Genomic DNA, 21314 nt, shown 5'->3' with positions numbered 1-21314 from the left:
TCAGACAAAAAGCATAGGTGTTTGGCGGAATATTTCCGCTAGTCGTTATCTCGATCCTACAGTCGATGATGTTTGAATTTATACGATCATCCTGTTTGGAAACGTCAAACACCATTAACGGTGCCTTGTTCTTGAAACTGTCGGGACTCAGTATCGGTGACTGTATGCGCCTGTAGTAAGCTTGCTGAAACTTGGCATACATTTGATATGCTAGAAGAAATCTTCCACTTTCAAAATCCATGTTCATGTCAACGTACGGATAACTTTCGCTGTTTAAAAATATTTTTACATTACGTATTTGACAGTTATCGAATACGGAACGAATTACTCCTGCATTGAGCTGTCTTCCGGTCTGAAGACCGATGATGATGTATCTTGGTTTTTCCGTAGCGAAGCTGGACTTTACTATCCAATTGATACGCTGACTATGAGGCAAGCCGGTATAAGTTTCCAGGCTCCAGGATCGGAATGGCACATCGAAGTTCTTGCCATTTTCTATGTTCTTCAACATCTTGACTCGTTCAACGGTGCTCACTTGGATGTGGGGCAGCATCCACTCGATAGACTGTAGTGTTAGCGAGACATCTAGAGGGTTTTCTGCAGCGGCGACAATTGCATTAATGTGCGTGTTGGCTAGAAGCAGTACGAGCTCTTGTTTCGAATTAATGATTATATGCTTGAAGTCCTCGGCGAATCCGAGAAGCATGGACAGAGGAACACAAACTTCGAACTTCCCTTCGGCATAAACCGGAAGCTTATATTCATCCTCGAGAGCCCAACCAGCCATCTTTGCAGCAGACAGTTCATTTGGCGTGAGCGAAAGGTAATTTTTCATAGCAGATGTTATGCCTACATCTCTCGTCTGGTCTACCTCGACGCCATTGAGTACATATGTAATACACTCAATTAGGTGAAGAATACCATTGCAGGATATTGATGTCGTTGTCGGGTGCGTACCATCCGCTTTTGTCAGCGTGCCTCTTATACGTAGAAATGATTGCGAAGGTAAAGTACAAATATCTTGGTGCTGTACAGCAATGCGTACTTCCGATGGTAGTGCGTACGGTCCGAGCAGGAAAGGCTGGTACTCGTGCAATTCCATTTTCGTAATGCTGTCATCAAAAATGACCGGATCTTCCACGTTGAGGATTTCGTCTTCCATATTTATTCGGCACTTGTCCAATACTAAGGAGATACTTTATGTTGTTGGGTGTTAACGCACCGATGTCTGGTAGAGAACTGTTTTTATTCACGACATTACGATTTCTTTTATAATTGTTCGGTGTTACGAACTTTATGCCCATCGCTTCAAGTGCAGACGTAATGTAATTTCCTCGTCTTGAAAATTCACCAATCGTCCTCGCTGGTCAACGATTCGGACGACGACTTCGTGTGCGCACTTCACGACGACTGGAACGTAAATGATACTTTGCGGTACTTCTACCAGTTTATATCCTGGCGGGACCATCGGCGAAAACTCGTGCAGCATGTTGCTTAGTCTTCCGTTGAGATACGTTCCACTTGCCAAATTACAGTTTATTCTTATGACATTCACAGGCAAAATGTTTACTGCGCGCGTAGATTCGTACGTTCTTCCTGTACCATACACCTTTGATTCGAATCCGAGCATCGTACCTATGGTCCCAGGTTTCGTAAAGTCGACATTTTCACTGCATGTTAGAATGCTTTTTTCAGTGTTTGGATTTCCATGCAGTTGAAAGTCTACATCCTGTGGTAACATATCCCTGATGTAATTTGCAATGACATATATTTCGTAAGAGCCAACAGGTAACCGTATTTCATGAGCGGTCCCATCGCTTTTCAGGAAGCAGATTTTGCAGTTTTCCTCGTCGATGTTCGGTATGGCATTATACGTTTGAAAATCTACGAGTCCGATACACCATTCTCCGTCTAAATCCAGAGGCGGGAAATGAACCGCCCGCAGCTCAGATGCGTGACCTGTCAAGGTAAGTGATATCGACATGACTAATAAATTATCGTCACTGCACAACCTTTAAGTAGCAATTTTTATTGGTCAGCTAATTTTTGTTTGTTAAAAAGCGAAGACACAAGTGTCCGCAGTTTGTTTGATTAGGCCTCTGTTCCGTTTCGTAATTGTAAAACAACGTAGTGGTCCGACCCAGGTACTGTCGCAGTTCGGGCGGAGGCCGTAAATTTCCAAAACTATCGTAGTACTCGGCCATGTTTCCAGTCTTTACATAGGCCACCCAGTGCGTGCCGCGACCCGCCGACGTGTCTAAATTAATGATGGCACGTTCGTGCGTTTTTGGCTTGCTGGGCAAAGTGTCTCGCATAAACACGCCGCGGAAATTTGGTATTTGAAGTTTGCGTGCGTACTTTATTAAATCTATATTGGTGAGCGGTCGTTTCGGTAGGGAACTTAGGATTTTTTCATTCGTTTCTTTTTCATGCCTCGGCCTGATTTGTGCGGCCGTAAGTACAGTCCTGCGCCGTTTTTTTTACCGATGGCAATGGCTTCCATGCTGGCATTATGTCGCTGTGCTTCTTTTAACTGCTTGTGTTCATTCTTCGAAGTGTTGACTGCCCGCACTATACCGCTCGTTGCACTGATGAGGCCGCCGAGAACACCCAATGCAGGCAAAAGCAAAGGAAGAAATCCTCCTATAATCTTCTTGTCGAGAGTCTGTAATTTTTGCTTGGCTTTTTGCACGCCTGCACCAGTCTTGCGTTTGGTCTTGCGCGAGTTAGTCTTTGACTTGATGGAGCCGGCTCGACGAACGCCCAGTCCTAAATTCGTCTTTGCCTTCATGATTTTGGAAACGCCCCACGCTGCGATTTTCTCTCCAAGTCCCGCGTTCGACGATTTACTTATATCTTCGGCTTCCTGTGCCAATATCTCATCGGCACGGTGCCTAGATTCCAGATCCTTGCTTAATGAATATGCGATATCGTGCTGCTTGCACTTTTCGTCCAGAGAATTAATTCCCACGTCACCGCGAGCTAACCTTTTCGCTAGTTTGGTCCCGGGGCCGCAGAATCTGTAGCCGGGAATGTGTAGCTCGAATGGTAGATTGTTTATCAGCGAGTTTACGAGTCCCGCACCGATGTGTTTTTTGTTCTTACCTCTTCAAGTCATTACGCACAACTGACCAGAAAGTATAAATACGCTACTTTTATACAATTACTTTAGTACAATGCAGGTCGTCAAGCAAGACGTGTGTTTTCCCGTGAGCATTACGCAAGACGATGTATTTAGTGCGCGTGAATCACGACATGGCTTACTGTTGCCTTCTGCCGTAGGATGCATAATGGCGGGTCCGTCCAACTGTGGCAAGACGTGTGTTTTACTGAGTTTACTGGAGGAGCCAAACGGTCTTCGGTTCGAGAACGTTTACTTGTATTCCAAGTCGTTGCAACAGCCAAAGTATCAGCGCCTAGCAACTGTTCTACAATCTGTGGATGGTCTGGAGTATTTTCCGTTTAGCGATAATACCGATGTGGTGTCTACCGACGAAGCAAAGCCTAATTCCGTGTTTGTGTTCGACGATGTAATGTGCGAGAAACAAGGCATAATACAAGAGTACTTTTCCATGGGCAGACACGCCAAGGTAGACTGCGTTTACCTGTGTCAGACGTACGGTCGTATTCCAAAACATCTCCTACGAGACAACGCGAATGTCATAGTTTTGTTTCGCATGGACGAACTTAATTTACGCCACGCTTATGACGATCACGTAAACACCGACATGACATTCCAGGAATTCAAAGACATGTGCTCCTTGTGTTGGAAAGAAGAACACGGATTCCTAGTAATAGTCAAAGACTGGCCTCTATATAAGGGCAGGTACAGACGAGGTTTCGATCAGTTTATTGCCAAACATGAGTCATAGCATTTCGAAATTCGGTCGTAGCAGTCGAGACTTACGTACTGCTCTCACGTCTCATGACGACGTTATCCGCAACTACATTTCGCTACTGGCTCAAAAAGTAGACAGTGTGAAAAAGGAATTACTTGAGTATCTCGTTGCCATCGACCAGCGTGTGGAGGCCTCGGATTCTCGCATTCGCGACATGATCGAAGTATCGAATGCACAAAGACGTGACGATCTGAGGACTTTTCAAAGTAGTCTGAAAACATCACTATCTTACTTGTCAACAAATTCAGATTTGACCAAACACAAGAAAGAAGTTTCTGCGAACGAATAAAAAGTATAAAAGGAGGTCTTGCAATAAGTTTTCAGCTAGTACAATGTCGGACCTGGCCAGTGACCTTCATCGAGCTATACAGTCTGTTCGTGAAACATATTTACTTGCTAGACGAACCAGACTTGCACGTGAGATGGAAAATGAGGATATATTTAAACCAATCACTAGTCGTCTCGACGAACTTAAAAACAAGGAAGAACCAGCCATCATTGTGAAGACAGAAGTTGAAGATGAAATGCCAACTGTAAAGAAGAGAATGTATGAACCGGATCGAGAAGAGGACTTAACAAGTACAGAGTCCATGCACAAGAAAAAAATACCGAAAAAGGGACATCAAGTTAATGCAATGGTCCGACTATACCTGATATCGTTTACGAGCCGGAATAATGACACGACCTACGGAGTGTACAGAAATCATAATAAGTGGTTCCTCGGTGCTAAAGAAATAGACTTTCTACCAGGAAATATCGTGCGCGTAGCAGAGTTCAAAACGCGCGGGACTCCGGGTCTGTACGAATTGCTGTTTCGCAGGGAGCCTAAGGGATATTCTCACAAAGACTTACAAGAGTACAAAAAACTGCTAGAGCTAACCAATGCACATTTTCGCGATAGATCATGAAAAAATCGACATTCTCGCTAATCTCTTCAGTGAACTAACAATACATGGCGAAGGTTTAAAAAAGCTAGAAAGTGGTCAGACATTTGACTATGTATATTGGGACGACCCTAATGAATTAGTTGATCGCCTTAGAATTCTACATGCTTCGCTTAGCGTAGGAAACTATTCGCACATCAACGAAATAGTCTCCATACTTGAAGAACTGAGGGAAGCCGGCTACATACAATAAGTCGAACCAGAATCGCTCGCGAACTTCATGCTCCTGCTAGACGGAAATACCTTCGTCGCAAAGTCATAGTTCGTGGAATTGACGATTTATTCCAGGCAGACCTTGTTGAGATGATACCGTATTCCCGATTGAATAAAGGTTTCAAGTACATGTTGACAGTCATCGATGTTTATAGCAAGTTCGCTTGGGCGAGACCTGTCAAATCAAAGACTGCAACTGAAGTAGCCAAGGCCATAAACAATATTTTGCGTGATGGACGTGTACCGTCGCACCTGCAAACAGACCTCGGGAAAGAATTCTACAATGCAACCTTAAAGGCTTTGATGAAGGAGTATGGCATCAAACACTACTCTACATTTAGTAACGTCAAAGCCTCCGTTGTCGAAAGGTTAAACAGAACTTTGCGTTCCAAGATGTGGCGGCAGTTCACGGCTAACGGAAATTACAAGTGGCTTGACATCTTGCCGAAACTAATAAGCGAGTATAATTCCACAGTGCATTCTACCACGAAAATGAAGCCAAAGGACGTAACGGACAATCGCCTGCTTCAAACAGTGTTTTCCAACACGAAGAAGAAAGATCTACGAAAGCGTAAAGCTAACGTCGGTGACATTGTGCGAATCTCCAAGCAGAAAGGTATCTTCGAGAAAGGTTTCACTGCGAACTGGAGTCCCGAACTTTTCCGTGTGACACATGTTCGTGAATCAGAGCCTAGGACCTACTACCTCGAAGATTTGGACCGCAAACCTATCCATGGCGGCTTCTATGCCGAAGAGATTCAGCCTACGTTGTATCCCGATATGTACTTGGTGGAGAAGATTATAAAACGAAGAAATGGACTGTCCTACGTCAAGTGGTGGGGCTTTCCACCTCGCTTTAATTCGTGGGTGGCTGATGCAGACATCGAGAAATCCACAAGACTTTAGTAATTTGTCTGTGTATTTTTTTGTACTTGTAGTATGTATGTAATAAAAGTATTTTAAAAGAACTTGTGGTGTTTTTATTTTCTCAAACCTAACACTTTTTTAGTATTTTTTAAAAATATTAAAGTTGTTTTGTATCGTCCAGGGATCGAACCAAGGACCTAAGTCGATCTAATCAATCAGTATATAGATTACAAATTTATTTAATGAATTTTGAACTTTTTCCCGAATCTCTAGCATTAAAATTACGGATTTCAAAGATGGCGACCATAACGGTAATTGCAACGGTGACCTCATAATCCATGATGGTGCTTCTGTCTCGAACATGTGGTGCTATTATTACTTTAAATTAAAAAAAAATTACAAGTCCAAATATGCATGTTATTTTTATATATACCTTATTTAATTTTCAATCTGGTAAATGTCTCGATGGCCGAGCGGTTAAAGGCGTATGTTTTCCAACCTAGAGATCAGAGCTGCGATGGTTCGAATCACAGCGTTTCCAATATATTTTTCATAAAAAATTAAATTTAAAATGTCGATAAGGTTCATAATAGCTATGGTAGGTAATGGAACATCGACCTTTTGTGATGAGACAGGGCGACGCTGGCGCTCTCTAGGAACAAACGACAGAAACAAAGTCGACGGTATCCAAGATGGCGGCCTGCGGCGGAACAGAAAAAAACATGAGCGCCGCTGGCGCTATCTAGGAACATACAGCAGAAACAAAGTCGACGATATCCAAGATGGCGGCCTCCAGTGGAACAGAAAAAAGTCAATATGGCGACGGAGACGAAATTTCCATCATAATGAGTGGGGCGCTCGATTTAAAGATGTTGGATCCAAGATGGCTGCCGTGATCTACTTGTCCCGTTACGTTGTGTCCCGTTATGTTGTATCCCGTTACCCTGTGCCCCGTTACGCGGTGTCCCGTTACGCTGTGTCCCGTTACACTGTGACCCGTTACGTTATGTCCCGTTACGCTGTGTCCCGTTACACTGTGTCCCGTTACGCTGTGTCCCATTACGCTGTGCCCCGTTACGTTATGTCCCGTTACGCTGTGTCCCGTTACGCTTATCCAATATGGACGCCGTGACGTCACAATCCAAGATGGCCGCCGTGACGTCACAATCCAAGATGTGGATCGGCTCTCGGCTCCACATCCTGCATCCTGATCTCGGACATACTATTATATACTACTTATGTATATATATGTGTATATATATATATCCAAACGGCCGATACATCGATGTGCTGAGAAGTTTCGCCATCCCTGTTGCCCGGGCAAAGGGGAGGGACGAAAGGCGGGCTCGGGGCTCGCTAAGCACGACTTGTCTCCGCGCGGAGTCGGCCGAGGCGGGTCGTAAACAGTTTTCCTCCGAGCTCCGGGCTTTGAGAATGGAAGGGGGGGGCGGGGGGGAAGTGCGCACCCCTAACGCTGCCCCGCCGGGGCAGGTGTTCCTTCCCCCTCCCCCCCCACTAAAACCCTCCCTTTTAAGCTCCTGGACACAGTTAATTTATTTTCAGTGCTAGTTGGCGGGGCCCCTTTCGCTGAGGGGTACTTTCCCTCGATTGCCGCACCACGTGTGATACGCCAGGGCGACGACAAAGTAATGAAAAAAAAAAGTTAGTTTTTGCTTTAACAAGAGTTACAACAACAAAAAAAATCTTTTTATTTTATTTTAATGGTGGACTTTTATTTTCTTTATTTTTTCCCTTTCTTTATTAAACAAATATATCGTTTGAACAGTTTTTTTTTTCACCAGCAAGTTAAACTTAAACCTGATATTATGTTTAAACGTGTTTTTTTCTTAATAAGACGTTCCCCAGGAGGATTGTGCATATCAGGAGAAAACATTTAAATTATTACTATTGCGTTCAGTGTCGCACATACTTAGGCTTTAATCCAGCCAATTTAGAAAATCTTTTATTTTTTATATAAAATTTAATTTAGTTTCTGAACCTATTTTATCATTATATATTTCATTCAGTGATTTTAATGTAATGCCGTAGAAAACAAAAAAAAAAAAAAAAAAAAAACACAATTAAAACCAAATTAATTTCTCTTCAAATTCCTTTGTTCTAGAAACCTTTTTACCAAAATTGATTGAAAATAAATATCTCTTTACGCTTCAAAATACGAAATTTTTAATTTTGTTTTTAAATGTAATAAATAATGGAATTCTCAAGAATGTTTTTGAAGAAAAATTGGAATGAGAGATGTTGTGCTTGATGTTTGCAATTTGAGTTTTTTTTTTTTTGATGAAATGTTAACTTATAGCTGAATGAATATATTAAACGTCTTTTACCGTCCAACTGCTTCTCCTGATTTCTCTTTCCTCCATTGCTAAATTAATTGAAATGTCCTGTGTATATATATTTTTATATCAGTAAAAACGCGCCCTGAAAATAATCTAAATATTTTTTTTTGTTGTAAAATAACAGTGTTGACTTTCCTGTACCCCTTCTCACCGCCATTTTTTATTTATTTTTCAATTTGCCTGAATTTAGCCGTGATTTCCCGATTCTCCTGTGAAGTTTCCCGTCTACGTCCGTTCGAGCTCTTTGACCCGGTAAGCCTATGATGTACATTCTATATTGCACAGACCCGAATACTCACGTTGGCAAGCCTTCTTTTCACAGACGAGAGAGCCACACCCGAAGTTCCCTGAAGTTCATGCCCGCTTTTTTTTTCGTTCTATCTCATTGTATAAACCGGTGTGACATATTTTGCGGTCGATTGGGATAGGTTAGCTACATTCTAAATACTTAAAAACGTTGTGGAAGGTTGGTTATATTAGATAAGTATAGCTACATTAAAAAATACTGTAAAATCATTTTATGGTTGCTTAGCAAATAACTTTTTAATATGTAGCTATCCAGCGCTAGGAAACCGTTTACATGATTTCACAGTAGGCCTATCTTTAATGTAGCTATCCTAACCAAATCAGCCATCCAAAATGTTTTAAAGTATTTATAATGTAGCTAACCTAACCTAATTGACCATTAGTTATCATGAGTTGTATATTTATTTACAATGAACAAAAAAAAAAAACCGAAGATGCACGATCGGACGTTTGGCTCTCTCGTCTGTGAAAAGAAGGCTTGCCAACGTGTGAGTATTCGGGTCTGTGCAATATAGAATGTACATCATAGGCTTCCCTTTGACCCGCGAGTCCCCGCTCTGCACGCTGATTGGCTGTCCGGACAGCTCACTGGACGCTGTGCCCGGGAAGCTCGTGTCTTGCATTCAGGAGTGGGGCGTGGAGCGGCAAGGTTGCAGCATCTCCGTGTCATAACTTCATCTACTTATCTGCACACCAGCTAAATTCAGCACTTACGTCAGTACGCTATTTTTCATGTTATAACATATATTAACACTGAGAATACAAGAGCATAGAGCAAAAAAGTTTAAAATAATATATAAATATAAATTATAGGTGAAAAAGAAATAAATAAAAAATTAAGTTATTTAAGTAACTTTAATAAAAACCTCTAGAAATATAATTTTGTATAATTTAAAATATACACCATCTTATAGTATTTAGATTTTTTCTGTAAACATTCTTTATAAAATCTATTCCTAAAAATTGGCCGGAAAAGGCATGCATAGATACTTATAATTCCATTTTTTCAGTAATTTTTTATACTGTTATTAAGGCACTGCAATATTCACCATGTTAGAGTTTTGATTCTAATACCTATAGGTTTTTTTTCACCCAGGACAATTTCTACAGATGTACCATAAGATAAGGATCCAAATTTTTCCTTCTGTGGCAAATAGTGTCGTTATATATAAATGCTATTTGTTATCTGCTATTCTTCAAATGACAGGCAAACATCAATAACTTATTATTTTCCTAGGAATAATTTCTTCGAGATAACTGACGGTATGTAATTACCGGAAGTAAACCCTTTTAAAAGTAACTGGCTGCAAATGATCCAATAGTAAAAGTAGAGTACAACTAGATGTGTTATATCGAGTCATGAAATTAAACAACACATCTGTACTAAAATGTGTGGAAAATTTTACGAAGATATCATATGGTGACGTATAAATGCTCGTAAGGGAGTCTCTTTCCTCTCAGGTATTGAATTCTTTGCCAGTGGAGACAATTTTGTTACCTTTTTAACTGATTGCATTGGAACGAGACAGTTTTTTTTTCTTTCCGCAATTATTTCTGCAGGTCGGTACACCGTAAAAAAACTACAGTTAAAAAAGGGACTATAAAAAGGAAATTGATCTTTAAATATAAAAGAGTTCCATGGAGAAATTTTAGTTAAAACATTAATTGGGACATAAGTCATTGCCAGCAATGATGTCTTCGTGCATTCTTAAAAATTCTCCTCTAGAACTTACGAAGAACACTGGTTACAAAATATCCAGGGATCTTCTTAAATTTACGACTTTCTTCGTAAATTTACGGACACTGATTTCGTTTCTTTGAACATTATCTAAAAGAATTATTCTTTGGTATATTAAAAACCCTTTCATAAACACTGTCCACTTGTATATTTACCTTTACTAAGAAAGAAACATACGACTCAGAAATCTTCTACGAAGATTCAGTTATCTGAAATTAAGAAGAAATCTTCGTTTATTTTAGGTTGATTCTTTGTTGAAAAATCCGTAAACTTAATAAAAAATTTAAATTAGCGTAGTTCCATACAACTAGGTCTTTGGTGAATATAAACCAGTTTCTGACTTCCAAGTTATGTGTTCCGGTGTACTGAGGGTAAGCAGGTTCATAGAAGGAAGAAGAGGCTGTCTGTTGTGCACAAGGAAATTTTATTAAGAATTTTTAATCTACTTTATAAATCTCTAACACTGATTGACAAATAACGCACAGCCTAAACCGGTGGACCAAGAGATTTGAAATTTGGAGTAAATATTTCTTGAATACCCAAGAGGTGCAGAGAGGAGGGACTTTTAGAAATTCCGTCCCTTAAGCGGATAAAGGCGTGGTACATTTTGTATAAAGCCGAATACCACTGAAGGACACACTCATACCGAATTCTCAGAAATTATAAGAACTACAGACTTGAAATTTGCCACGTGTATTCCTTTTGCTACATAGACATCAGCTGCGAAACGGATTTTACGAAAATCAGGTCCCAAGGGAAGGTTGCGGGGGCATTGAAAATCAACATTTCCGTATTCTTCAATGCGGTTGCGGTGCGTGTGCTTTCTTCGGCTTCATAGCACGGCTCTTGCATTGTTGATGCCTTCGGACGACGTCTTTTCAATTTTAATTTTTTACTCACTTTCGGATCTTAATCAGCTACCAAGGCGCGTTGCGGGGGGCGTTAAAGATTAAAGATTTCCCGTCTATCACGTCTATTTCCTAAAGACTTGAAACTAGTCAGGGATGTTCTTTCCGTTGTTATGTTCCGATGTTATATCACGTACACATTAACTTAGCGCGGGGTTTTCCTAAAGCCAGCCTCTAAGGTGGGTGGTGGTGGCGTTAAAGATAAAGATTTCCCTTTTCTCAAGTAGTTTATGTACTAAAATACTTGAAATTCAGCAGTGATATTCGTTATACTACACAGCCATCAACTGAGAAAGAGGTGTTCCTGAAATTAGCTCCCGGATAATACCGCTAGTAAAGAAATAATTTACCTGAGCTTATGTTTGAACTAAGTAAAGTCAGTAGGCATACGCGTAAATATACGAACATTACGTGAATTAACGAAGATAGCTGGGTAGTTTGTAGTCAGTACTGTAAGTAAAATTTAAGTATAACATTTTTTTTAAGTTTTAATGCCAACTTTTCGTGATGGGTACCGGGACATTACATCTTTAGCTGTCGTCGTGTTCACGTGTGCTGTTGGCAGGAAAGTGATTATTTTAGCCTTAAAAAGGGGCTAACGTTTATACGTTTGAAAGGTACTCTACATGAAAGATAATCTCAGATAAAAAGCGAAGTCACTGAAATATTTCGGAGTGAATAGTGCAGTAAAATAAAAAATTTATAATATTATATGCCATTTAAATTTCATTTATAACTATCGAATAAACGAGTATAGTACATAATATTTCTTTATTTTGGAAACCATGCACGCAGAATTTAATGGAACATACTGTATGATTTTAAATATTTTATTGTTTTTAATGAGTGGAACGTATAAACCAGCTTAGTTATTGGAAAGTATAAAAAGGGTACTGAAGCGTAATCCGTAAAAGTATTCGCGTTTTGATGAATCCATTAAAAAATGGGAACGCTGTCAAGTCAAAATTAATCTGTATTCTGTTTCATGCGGGGATTTTTATTATAAACCAGTCACGGTTTCTTATCAGGTCCGTGAAGTAATCAATGGGAAAAATGCCACAGCAATATTTAAAAATACTCTAGGTCCTAAAAAGTCTTGTTATGCAACAACAGGTATTCGCTGAAAAAACATATTTTTGTATGGTTTCCAATTAATTATTTTGGAAAAATATTTGCCAAGATAATATATTGGATGTCCCATAACTCAACGTCAAGCCGAGAACAGTTAATAGGCCAATTAATAAATGTTTAAAAAACCAAAATTCAAAAAGTGTCGTAGTTTTCGAGTTGAAGGCATTCTTTTAACAGTTTTAAAAATCCTCACCCTGCACCAAATCATTAGATACTGTGAATTAAATTCTTTGCTACGCAATCATAAATATCTCTACTATTGATAACCTTAAGAAAAAATAAATTATGATATACTTTTAGGGGAAAAAATATTTTCACTACTTATGCGGCAACAATTTTTAAGCGGGTAACTTTAAATATTCACACTGAAAAAATAATTGTTTTGCTAATTCAGTTATTTACTTCAATGAGCCATCTTTTTTATAACTTCCTAAGATAGCAAAGTATTTTTTTACAGTGTTACTAATCAAATTTACCCAATTAAAATTGTTTGCAGCTTATGTTGCCCAAATAATTTTTCCCTTAAACGTATAGCATGTTTGATTTAATTTTGAATTGATCTTAATAGTAGGGTTATTTATGACTCCGTAGCAGAAAATTTAATGAACACTATCGGTGCAGGTTCGGTGCAGGGTAGCGATTTTTAAAACGTTTTAAACAAATCCCACAACTCAAAAAATACGAAACTAAATAAATTTTAATTTTGATTTAGTACCGTTATTTATCGGCCGATTAACTGATCTAGTTTTGACGTTGAGTTAAAGGACTCTCTATGTAAGTGCTGGAAGTAAAACATAGCATATTATTGTGGGATATGCCGTTTGTATGCGGTAAGAAAATTATAAATTTTCAGGAAACGGCAGATATTGTTTTGTCAGGTTAACCATACTTTTTTTTTCTCAGCAGGAATACATTAAAAAAGCTACGGTTTTAGTGTTCAGTTTAGAGCCAATAAAATATATTTTTTTTTTAAATAACATATTTGTTACAAGATATTTTTACAGTGTATTTCTAGGAACACTTAAATTTTTAATGTGAGCTGATTTCTATTGTTTTCTTTATGCACAATCACTGAGTTACAACTGAAAAGGTGTTCATGGAACTATTTACAATTAAATTTAACTATTGGAGGTACTGGGACAACATACCGCATAAATGCTGGGGTATGAATACGAACCCAGTGTTAATGCAAACACAATTTTGTAGTGATAAAACTGTTTTTTATAAATGTAATAATTTACAATTATCTGTATTTTTACATTAAAAATTATGTTCTATGTACAAAACAATTACATTGCAGTAATGATTTACTTATGATTACGTGTCATGGTATCCGTCCGTGATGGCTGAAACGTCACGCTTATTAAACCAGGGTCGTAGGTTGATCTCCAATACTCCCACAATGACTCTAATTAATGAGCACCGAGTTTTTGAGCAAATGGATCAGAGTCAAATTATTTTTATACATTGGATGTCCCGTTGTCTTTAGCAATAGGTGTGTTATATACTATGATATGCTACATTTTATTTGTAGAAATTATATAGGATCGTACTCATTATTCAAAAACAAAAGTTTCGCTCGTAATTCAAACTCGTTTCAGGGAAATACGAAGTGTCTCCCACTCCTTCAAAAGTGTCTACGGGTTAGATTGTTTTGAAGCTTTGTGAAAGTCCCCGTCCCCATCCATCAATTAGGCTTGGGAAGGGAGGGAAACCCCCTCAAATATGAAAATTGGACTTAGAATAATTTTTGCAGCCGGTATGGATTGTGGACTAAGCTTATTAGTTGTGGTGTGTGTCTTCCGTGGCTTACCAAGCAAATTGCACCTTTAAAGTATCCACTGCACGCGGTGTAACCCGAGCCCGTCGCCTAGTGCCCCACAACTAGAGACCTAAATATTTATTTGTATTATCTGGATAGAGACTGGTCGGCATACCATTATACACTTGAACGCATTTCGCCTGAGATCCGTCCCGCCATTTTGATACAAGGACCTCTATGTTACCGATACGATAGTTCCTAATCCAAACAAAAATCATTAATTCGTTCCATACAAATGGATGGATTGAGCTTCTACTCATCATACACAGACTAGAACATCATATCATGACCAACCACGAGGAACAATCACAGCTCTGCTGCGAATCGCCCTGTTCGAATATCATGCCATATCTTCGGGCCTGCACATGTCATTGCCCCTTGGTGATCGATGCAACAAGAAAACCACGACCACCTCATAAATCTCGTGTTTGCATAGACACAGAAGTATGGAAATTTCGCGAATTTATTTAGTAGCAAGCTAGAAAGCAGAAATTAATACTGTAGCACTGTATATAAGATTGGACTGAAGTTATTGGACACGCCCCTCTACGACCGTGAGCCAATGATGCCCAGCTGAGATGAACTTTAGCAGATCAGGTAGTGCCAACTAAACAAACAGCAACATTTTTTTACTTTGAAATCGGCCAATGGAAAAGCAAACTTTGATAGAGAGAACATAAGGTTATGAATTTTACTGACGCCAAACGAAATTCGCCAAAATTTCCGGGTCTCCACTCACGCAACTCGAATGCCTCATCAACTCGTCGGACACATCTTCGCTTCATCGGACGTGGAATCCACAAAATAAAATGGGGTGTGGCTGTATCATAGACACGGCTGTGTGTTGTACGTGAATACGTGTACGTAACAGGTAATATTTTCTATGCAAAATATTAAATACGCTATTTTATGTATGTTATAATCATGTCTGAACACTAAGAAGTCGCGTGTAGGCCGGCATTATATATATATGCATTATATATATATAATATTTTAAATGTTAACACCATATATATTTACTGTTACTATATTAACTAATGTTTTATACATTCAATCGATATATTTTGACGAGAGTTGACGATTGAAACCAAAACGAACGTCGTAGCGTCTCCGGGTGAAAAGTTATACAAAATGGAAATCTCCTCAAATGACCTAAAATGGCGGCGCTCCCCCCTCCTCCACGCGCGATCCGTCGCAGTCCTCACTTAGCGTAACGAATTCTTTGATCCTTTAGCTATCCAGCGATGTAATTAAATTTTTTGGATGGAGATGATAGATATGTAGCTGCAACCAGGGGCGCAACAACAGGGGGGGCAAGGGTATTTTGCCCCCCCCCCCCCCCCCTCTCTGAAACCTTGAAGTGGTGGCAAACGGGGGCAAAGAAAGTGCTGTGTAGTCAATTTTTAGATAGTAAAACTGCTTAAATAGCACCATTTTCCACCTTCAAATACAAATTTTCCCGGGGGTTCAATAGGGGGGATCGATGATTCTTTATAAAAAGGTATATTCCCCCCCCCCTTTTGAAATTGAGTTTTTGCGCCCCTGGCTGCAACACCGAACTGTATCCCCCGATTTTGTTGTCAATCTTTTTGTTTTGAATTCCCTCCCACTGTGGAAGCAATATTTGAAAGACGTATTCACGTCGATAAAGAACCAGGAAGCAGTTGTTAGTTGCGAGAGCGAAGTGAAAGGTCGGCTGACTGTATGGGTTCCCGCAGGGGCTGTCGCTGAGCCACAACATGTCGGCGCGCGTGATCCGCTCCAACCAGAGCCTGGTGCTGCAGAAGGTGACCCGCCAGAGCGCCGGCAAGTACGTGTGCGTGGCCATCAACGAGGAGGGCGAGACCGTCAGCAACGAGCTGTCCTTCCGCGTCAAATGTGAGTCGGGAAAACCTTCTCCTCGCAGACGAGACAGCCAAACGCCCGATCGTGCATCTTCGGTTTTTTTTTTCTGTTCATTGTAAATGTGTTGATAAGATACTAATGGTTAGGTTAGCTACATTATGAATACTTTAAAACATTGTGGACGGTTGATTTGGTTAGGATAGCTACATTAAAGATACGGAAAAAGAAAAGCGAGCATGAACTTCGAGGAACTTTGGGTTTTGGCTCTCTCGTCTGTGAAAAGAAGGCTTCCCATATAAGTCCCACCCTCCCAGGGTGCCGTCAGGAAGGGGCTGCGACACCCATCCGAAGCCACCAATTTTTGACGTGACAACGTCTAATAAATCGATGAACGCCGGCTGCACGCACGGAAAAGGATTACTCATTGTCCCGTTACGCTCATTGTACGCTTGCGCCGCATATATTTCTCTTCCACTCGATTGGCCTATGCGTCCGAGGAGAAGAAAGACAGCGGCAGCACACAACTTACATCTTCACGTGAACTGTTTCGTCGACTGTTTATAAAGTGAAGTGAAAAGTTAATGTGGTTTTCATTGATTATTACAACAAAATTTTCGGTAATAAACGTTAATTATTCTTGCATTTTAAAAATCTGATTACTAGTATAATTTCAAGAATTTATTCTTTTATTATTAAAATAAAAATTATTCAATTTATTCATAAAAGTATGCAACCATTTCATCAATGTTTTGTTATGACGTTGTCACGTTAAACTATCGTCCGTAAACCGACTTTACAGACAAACAATTTTTTTTTTTAAATAATAATGGGACTCATTAATAAGCCTGAAATTATTCAAGTATATGGCTCGAGTTTTGGCCATTGAATATGAAATCTTGTAGTAGGCGTAACTTTAAGCACGTACTAGGACATAGAATCTTAAGGAAATATTGGCAGGACACAACATGCAAGCACCCTATCCAGTGATGACTTGTGTGGGTTGAATCCCAGGTGCGGGCCCCTCTAGCCACTGCCTAGTTTCACCGACGCCCGATAGATGCCAGAACACATCCGGAGTTCGCCGCTCGCTCGGGAAACTTCTCGATTGGATATATATCTTTTTTCTTCGAGAATCCATGCATTTTTACAAATGTGAGATGTTTTTAAAATTCGCTGACGTAATTTGTCCAACATTGTATCAAGTGAGTATTTTAAAATAATCACCCTGCATTATGGTCACGCCCAAATCATCTCTCCCAGTAAAAATAAAGGGCGTGTGTGTGGAAGATAAGTAAAAAAAAAAAAATGTACGCGAGTCATTCAATACTCGCCAGAGATGTGTAATATCTAAACTCGGCAACGAGCAAATTCGTGTCTTCTCATGTTGGAAATAGACTAGTAACACCAAACTCACGCACGAAATTCAACGCGGAATTCTGTGAAACAATGCAGAAATGTGATAAAAAATACGAAAATTTTTGTTTACAACTACACTCACCGCTGTCGAAGCAGCTGCGTCGACTGTCGATTGGCAGACCGAAAAATTAAACTGCATAATAAAATAATTAAAGCGAAAATAATTTTTAAAAAAATACTAAACTCCCGATTGGGGCATGCTCTTCGACAAGGGGTATTATTTATCGAAACAACTGCCCATCTTGTTGAAATTCTTTCGTGGACTTCGGTTCGCGTCGTACGCCACAGATGGCAGGAACGGTTCCGTCCACGGAAGAATGAATCGTGCCGAGTGCCGTGTAGATGTTAGATGTTAGATGTTGCACGTGGCTCAGATCAGTTGCTAATGCGGACAGCACAGTCGGCGACCAGTGCGTCGCGGAACTGACACTGTCATCATTGCCGGTAGCGAGTCGCCCGGTCCGCATGCCTGTCCGTGCCTGTCTGTGGCACAGGGGCGTAGCCAGGGGGGGGGGGGGGTTAGGGGTTCAAACCCCCCCCCCCCTTAGCCTCAAATCTTTAATTAATTTCTTATTCATCACTCAAACAAATTTCATATTAAAATTAATAAAAATTTTACCATTACAATATTTAAATTTAAGAACCGAAAACTGCTAAAATAGCACTACTTTACACCTTAAAATCCAAATTTTCCCGGGGGAGGATCCCCCGGGCCCCCCGCTTTAATACGGGGGGAGGGGCGGGGGGCATGCTTCTTAACACCCCCCATACACAAATCCTGGCTACGCTACTGCTGTGGCATCGATCCAGGGGGGCTCGCAAATAGTCCCAGGCCGCTTATTGCCGCCCATCACCTCTTGTTTTTCTGTCTGTGTGTAAGTTGTTGTTTTTTTTTTTTTTTGGGTGTAAATGATTCTGGAGTGTGATGTCCGAGACGCGGGGTGACAGCTGAGTTTCCCCCCCGCAGACGCGCCGACGTGTCGCCAGGAGAAGATCCTGGTGGTGGGCGCGTCGCGCTCCGAGAGCCTGGACATCGCCTGCGAGGTGGACACGGACCCGCCGGCGCACAGCTTCCGCTGGAAGTTCAACAACTCGGGCGAGACCATCGACGTGTCGCCCGACCGCTACGCGGCGGCGTCCAACGGCACGGCCAGCCTGCTGCGCTACACGCCCGTGTCGGACCTCGACTACGGCACGCTGTCCTGCTGGGCTGAGAACTCGGTGGGCGCGCAGGTCGCGCCGTGCGTCTTTCAGGTAGTTGCCGCAGGTAAAACTTGCCGCCGCACTCTCTCTCTCTCCCTCCGTCTGACGAGGAAGAGCGATTTAGAACCACTTCTTGGACACGCGCCTGACAATGGGCCGTTTGACAGAATCTAACAGCCCGCTCCCCGTTTCTTAATACAAAATTCTATACAACCCCCAAGATATCTTACTACTTAAATTTACCGTAGTCGTGACTGTAAACGTGATCTGCAAAAAAAATCATGTACATTATGTAAGGTTTATAGTGTATAGAATTGTAATTTTATTTGTCCAACTGTCAGAGAAAACACAAGAATAAAAAAAATATATATAACATTTCGGAACTTAACACACGGATAAAAATCTTAAAATCAGCTGATGTCATATTTGGTATGCCACAGGTAACACGCAGAATTCCGTGGAAGAAATAAAGTTGGGGGAAAAAAAATGACATCACACGTGTGCACAGTGGTCTTACAGCAACACCGCGAGAAAATTTACGAGCCCAAAGATGTTACAAAATGTCTATTCTGGAAGACACAACGATGAGAGCACAAACGAATAAGGTAGGCTTCAACGGGTAAAAGAAACATTTACGACGTCTTGGGAACTGACATCTGCTCCCCCCACAGGACACAAACAGACTGAAGGTGGACTATGGCGTAGGTCCAAGAAATTGTTTTAAATGTCTCTTCCTCTCTCTCTGTTACTTTGTCTCTCTTCCAAGCGCTATTTTATCTGAAGTCTCGGCTTCAATCGGCACGTTACAATTTTGAATAAACGTTAAATAAAGGCCATATATATTACGCGCGTTGCCGTGGCGCGTCTTTCGGTAAATTTTCTACATGGAATTTAGCGTGCATGTACCTTGCCTCTAAAATAGCCATTTGCCTAAATTACTATGTATCCATCTATATAAATTATTAAGTACACGATTACTGCCATGATAATTACCTCCTTAGAATAGTATCTACATTTTTTGCTAGAGGTATTTCATCGATAACTACTGGATGTACCTATTGACAAGCGGAAATTCAAAACCTTTGCATGAAAGATGATAATTTTCTTTTCAGGAACATATTAGGTGATGTTTGCATGAAGTTTTAAGAGCAGGCGACAAGCGGGTGCCCAGCCATGGTTGACTGTTGTGTGGCTGCGCGTTGCCGCAGGGAAGCCGTTCCCCGTGCGCAACTGCACGCTGTCCAACCACACGAGCAGCTCGGCCGAGGTGAGCTGCCAGCCGGGCTTCGACGGCGGGCTGCCGCAGTACTTCCTGCTCGAGCTGTACTCGAGCGAGTCGGCGGCGCCGCGCTGCAACCTCACCAGCGCCGACGCGCCCAGCTTCTTCCTCGCCAACCTGGAGCCCGACGTCACGTTCCGCATCGCCGTGTTCGCCGTCAACAGCAAGGGCCGCAGCGCCGGCGTCGTGCTGGAGGAGGTGACCTTCCGCGACGCCGAGAAGCGCACCGGTGAGTGCCGCGCGCCTTCTTCTTCTTCATTCCAGGCGTCCCCTGATCGCGCGCATGCCACACCTCCGGCCGTGCAGTGCTGAGAAATGCACCAGTGAGAGTCCTTCACGTGCTGCAAGCCTCCTCTTTCTACCCCCTGCATGTTCTCTTGTTCAACTAGCGAAAGATGGTCTTCCTCCTCTTCTTCTTCCTCCCAGATGTCCCCTGGTCGCGCGCACGCCACAACTCCAGCAATCCACGGCACTGAGAATTACACCAGTGAGAGTCCACGTTCTACAAGCCTCCTCTTTCTACTCCCTGCATGTTCTCTTGTTCAACTCGCGCAAGATGGTCTACCTCCTCTTCTTCTTCCTCCCAGACGTCCCCTGGTCGTGCCACACCTCCAGCAATCCACGGCGCTGAGAAATGCACCAGCTAGAGTCCTTCACGTGCTGCACGCATCCTCTTTCTACTTCCTGCATGTTCTCTTGTTCAACTCGCGCAAGATGGTCTTCCTCCTCCTCTTCTTCCTCGCAGATGTCCCCTGGTCGCGCGCACGCCACACCTCCAGCAATCCACGGCGCTGAGAAATGTACCAGCGAGAGTCCTTCACGTGCTGCAAGCCTCCTCTTTCCACTCCCTGCATGTTCTCTTGATCAACTCGCGCAAGATGGTCTTCCTCCTCTTCTTCTTCCTCCCAGATGTCCCCTGGTCGCGCGCATGCCACACCTCCGGCCGTGCGGCGCTGATAAATGTACCAGCGAGAGTCCTTCACATGCTGCAAGCCTCCTCTTTCTACTCCCTGCATGTTCTCTTGTTCAACCCGCGCAAGATGGTCTTCCTCCTCTTCTTCTTCCTTGCAGATGTCCCCTGGTCGCGCGCATGCCACACCTCGGCCGTGCGGCGCTGATAAATGTACCAGCGAGAGTCCTTCACGTGCTGCAAGCCTCCTCTTTCTACTCCCTGCATGTTCTCTTGTTCAACCCGCGCAAGATGGTCTTCCTCCTCTTCTTCTTCCTTGCAGATGTCCCCTGGTCGCGCGCATGCCACACCTCGGCCGTGCGGCGCTGATAAATGTACCAGCGAGAGTCCTTCACGTGCTGCAAGCCTCCTCTTTCTACTCCCTGCATGTTCTCTTGTTCAACCCGCGCAAGATGGTCTTCCTCCTCTTCTTCTTC

General features: G+C 41.9%; 1 protein-coding gene across 1 annotated transcript in view; it reads left to right on the top strand.

Moving 5' to 3' along the window:
* The window catches only part of LOC134536306 (nephrin-like), a 414417-nt gene that overhangs the window by 274109 nt on the left and 118994 nt on the right, over window positions 1-21314 (top strand). Inside the window, exons 8-10 of the mRNA XM_063376058.1 lie at window positions 15904-16063; window positions 18414-18713; window positions 19858-20157. Of these exons, the coding sequence (XP_063232128.1) occupies window positions 15904-16063; window positions 18414-18713; window positions 19858-20157 (760 nt within the window). The remainder of the gene's footprint in view (window positions 1-15903; window positions 16064-18413; window positions 18714-19857; window positions 20158-21314) is intronic.

This window comes from Bacillus rossius, chromosome 10 (assembly GCF_032445375.1).
Source record: "Bacillus rossius redtenbacheri isolate Brsri chromosome 10, Brsri_v3, whole genome shotgun sequence".
Classification (NCBI taxonomy): Eukaryota; Metazoa; Arthropoda; class Insecta; order Phasmatodea; family Bacillidae; genus Bacillus; species Bacillus rossius.
The sequence above is the reverse complement of the archived record's forward strand: the minus strand, read 5'-3'. Positions and strand labels throughout refer to the sequence as shown.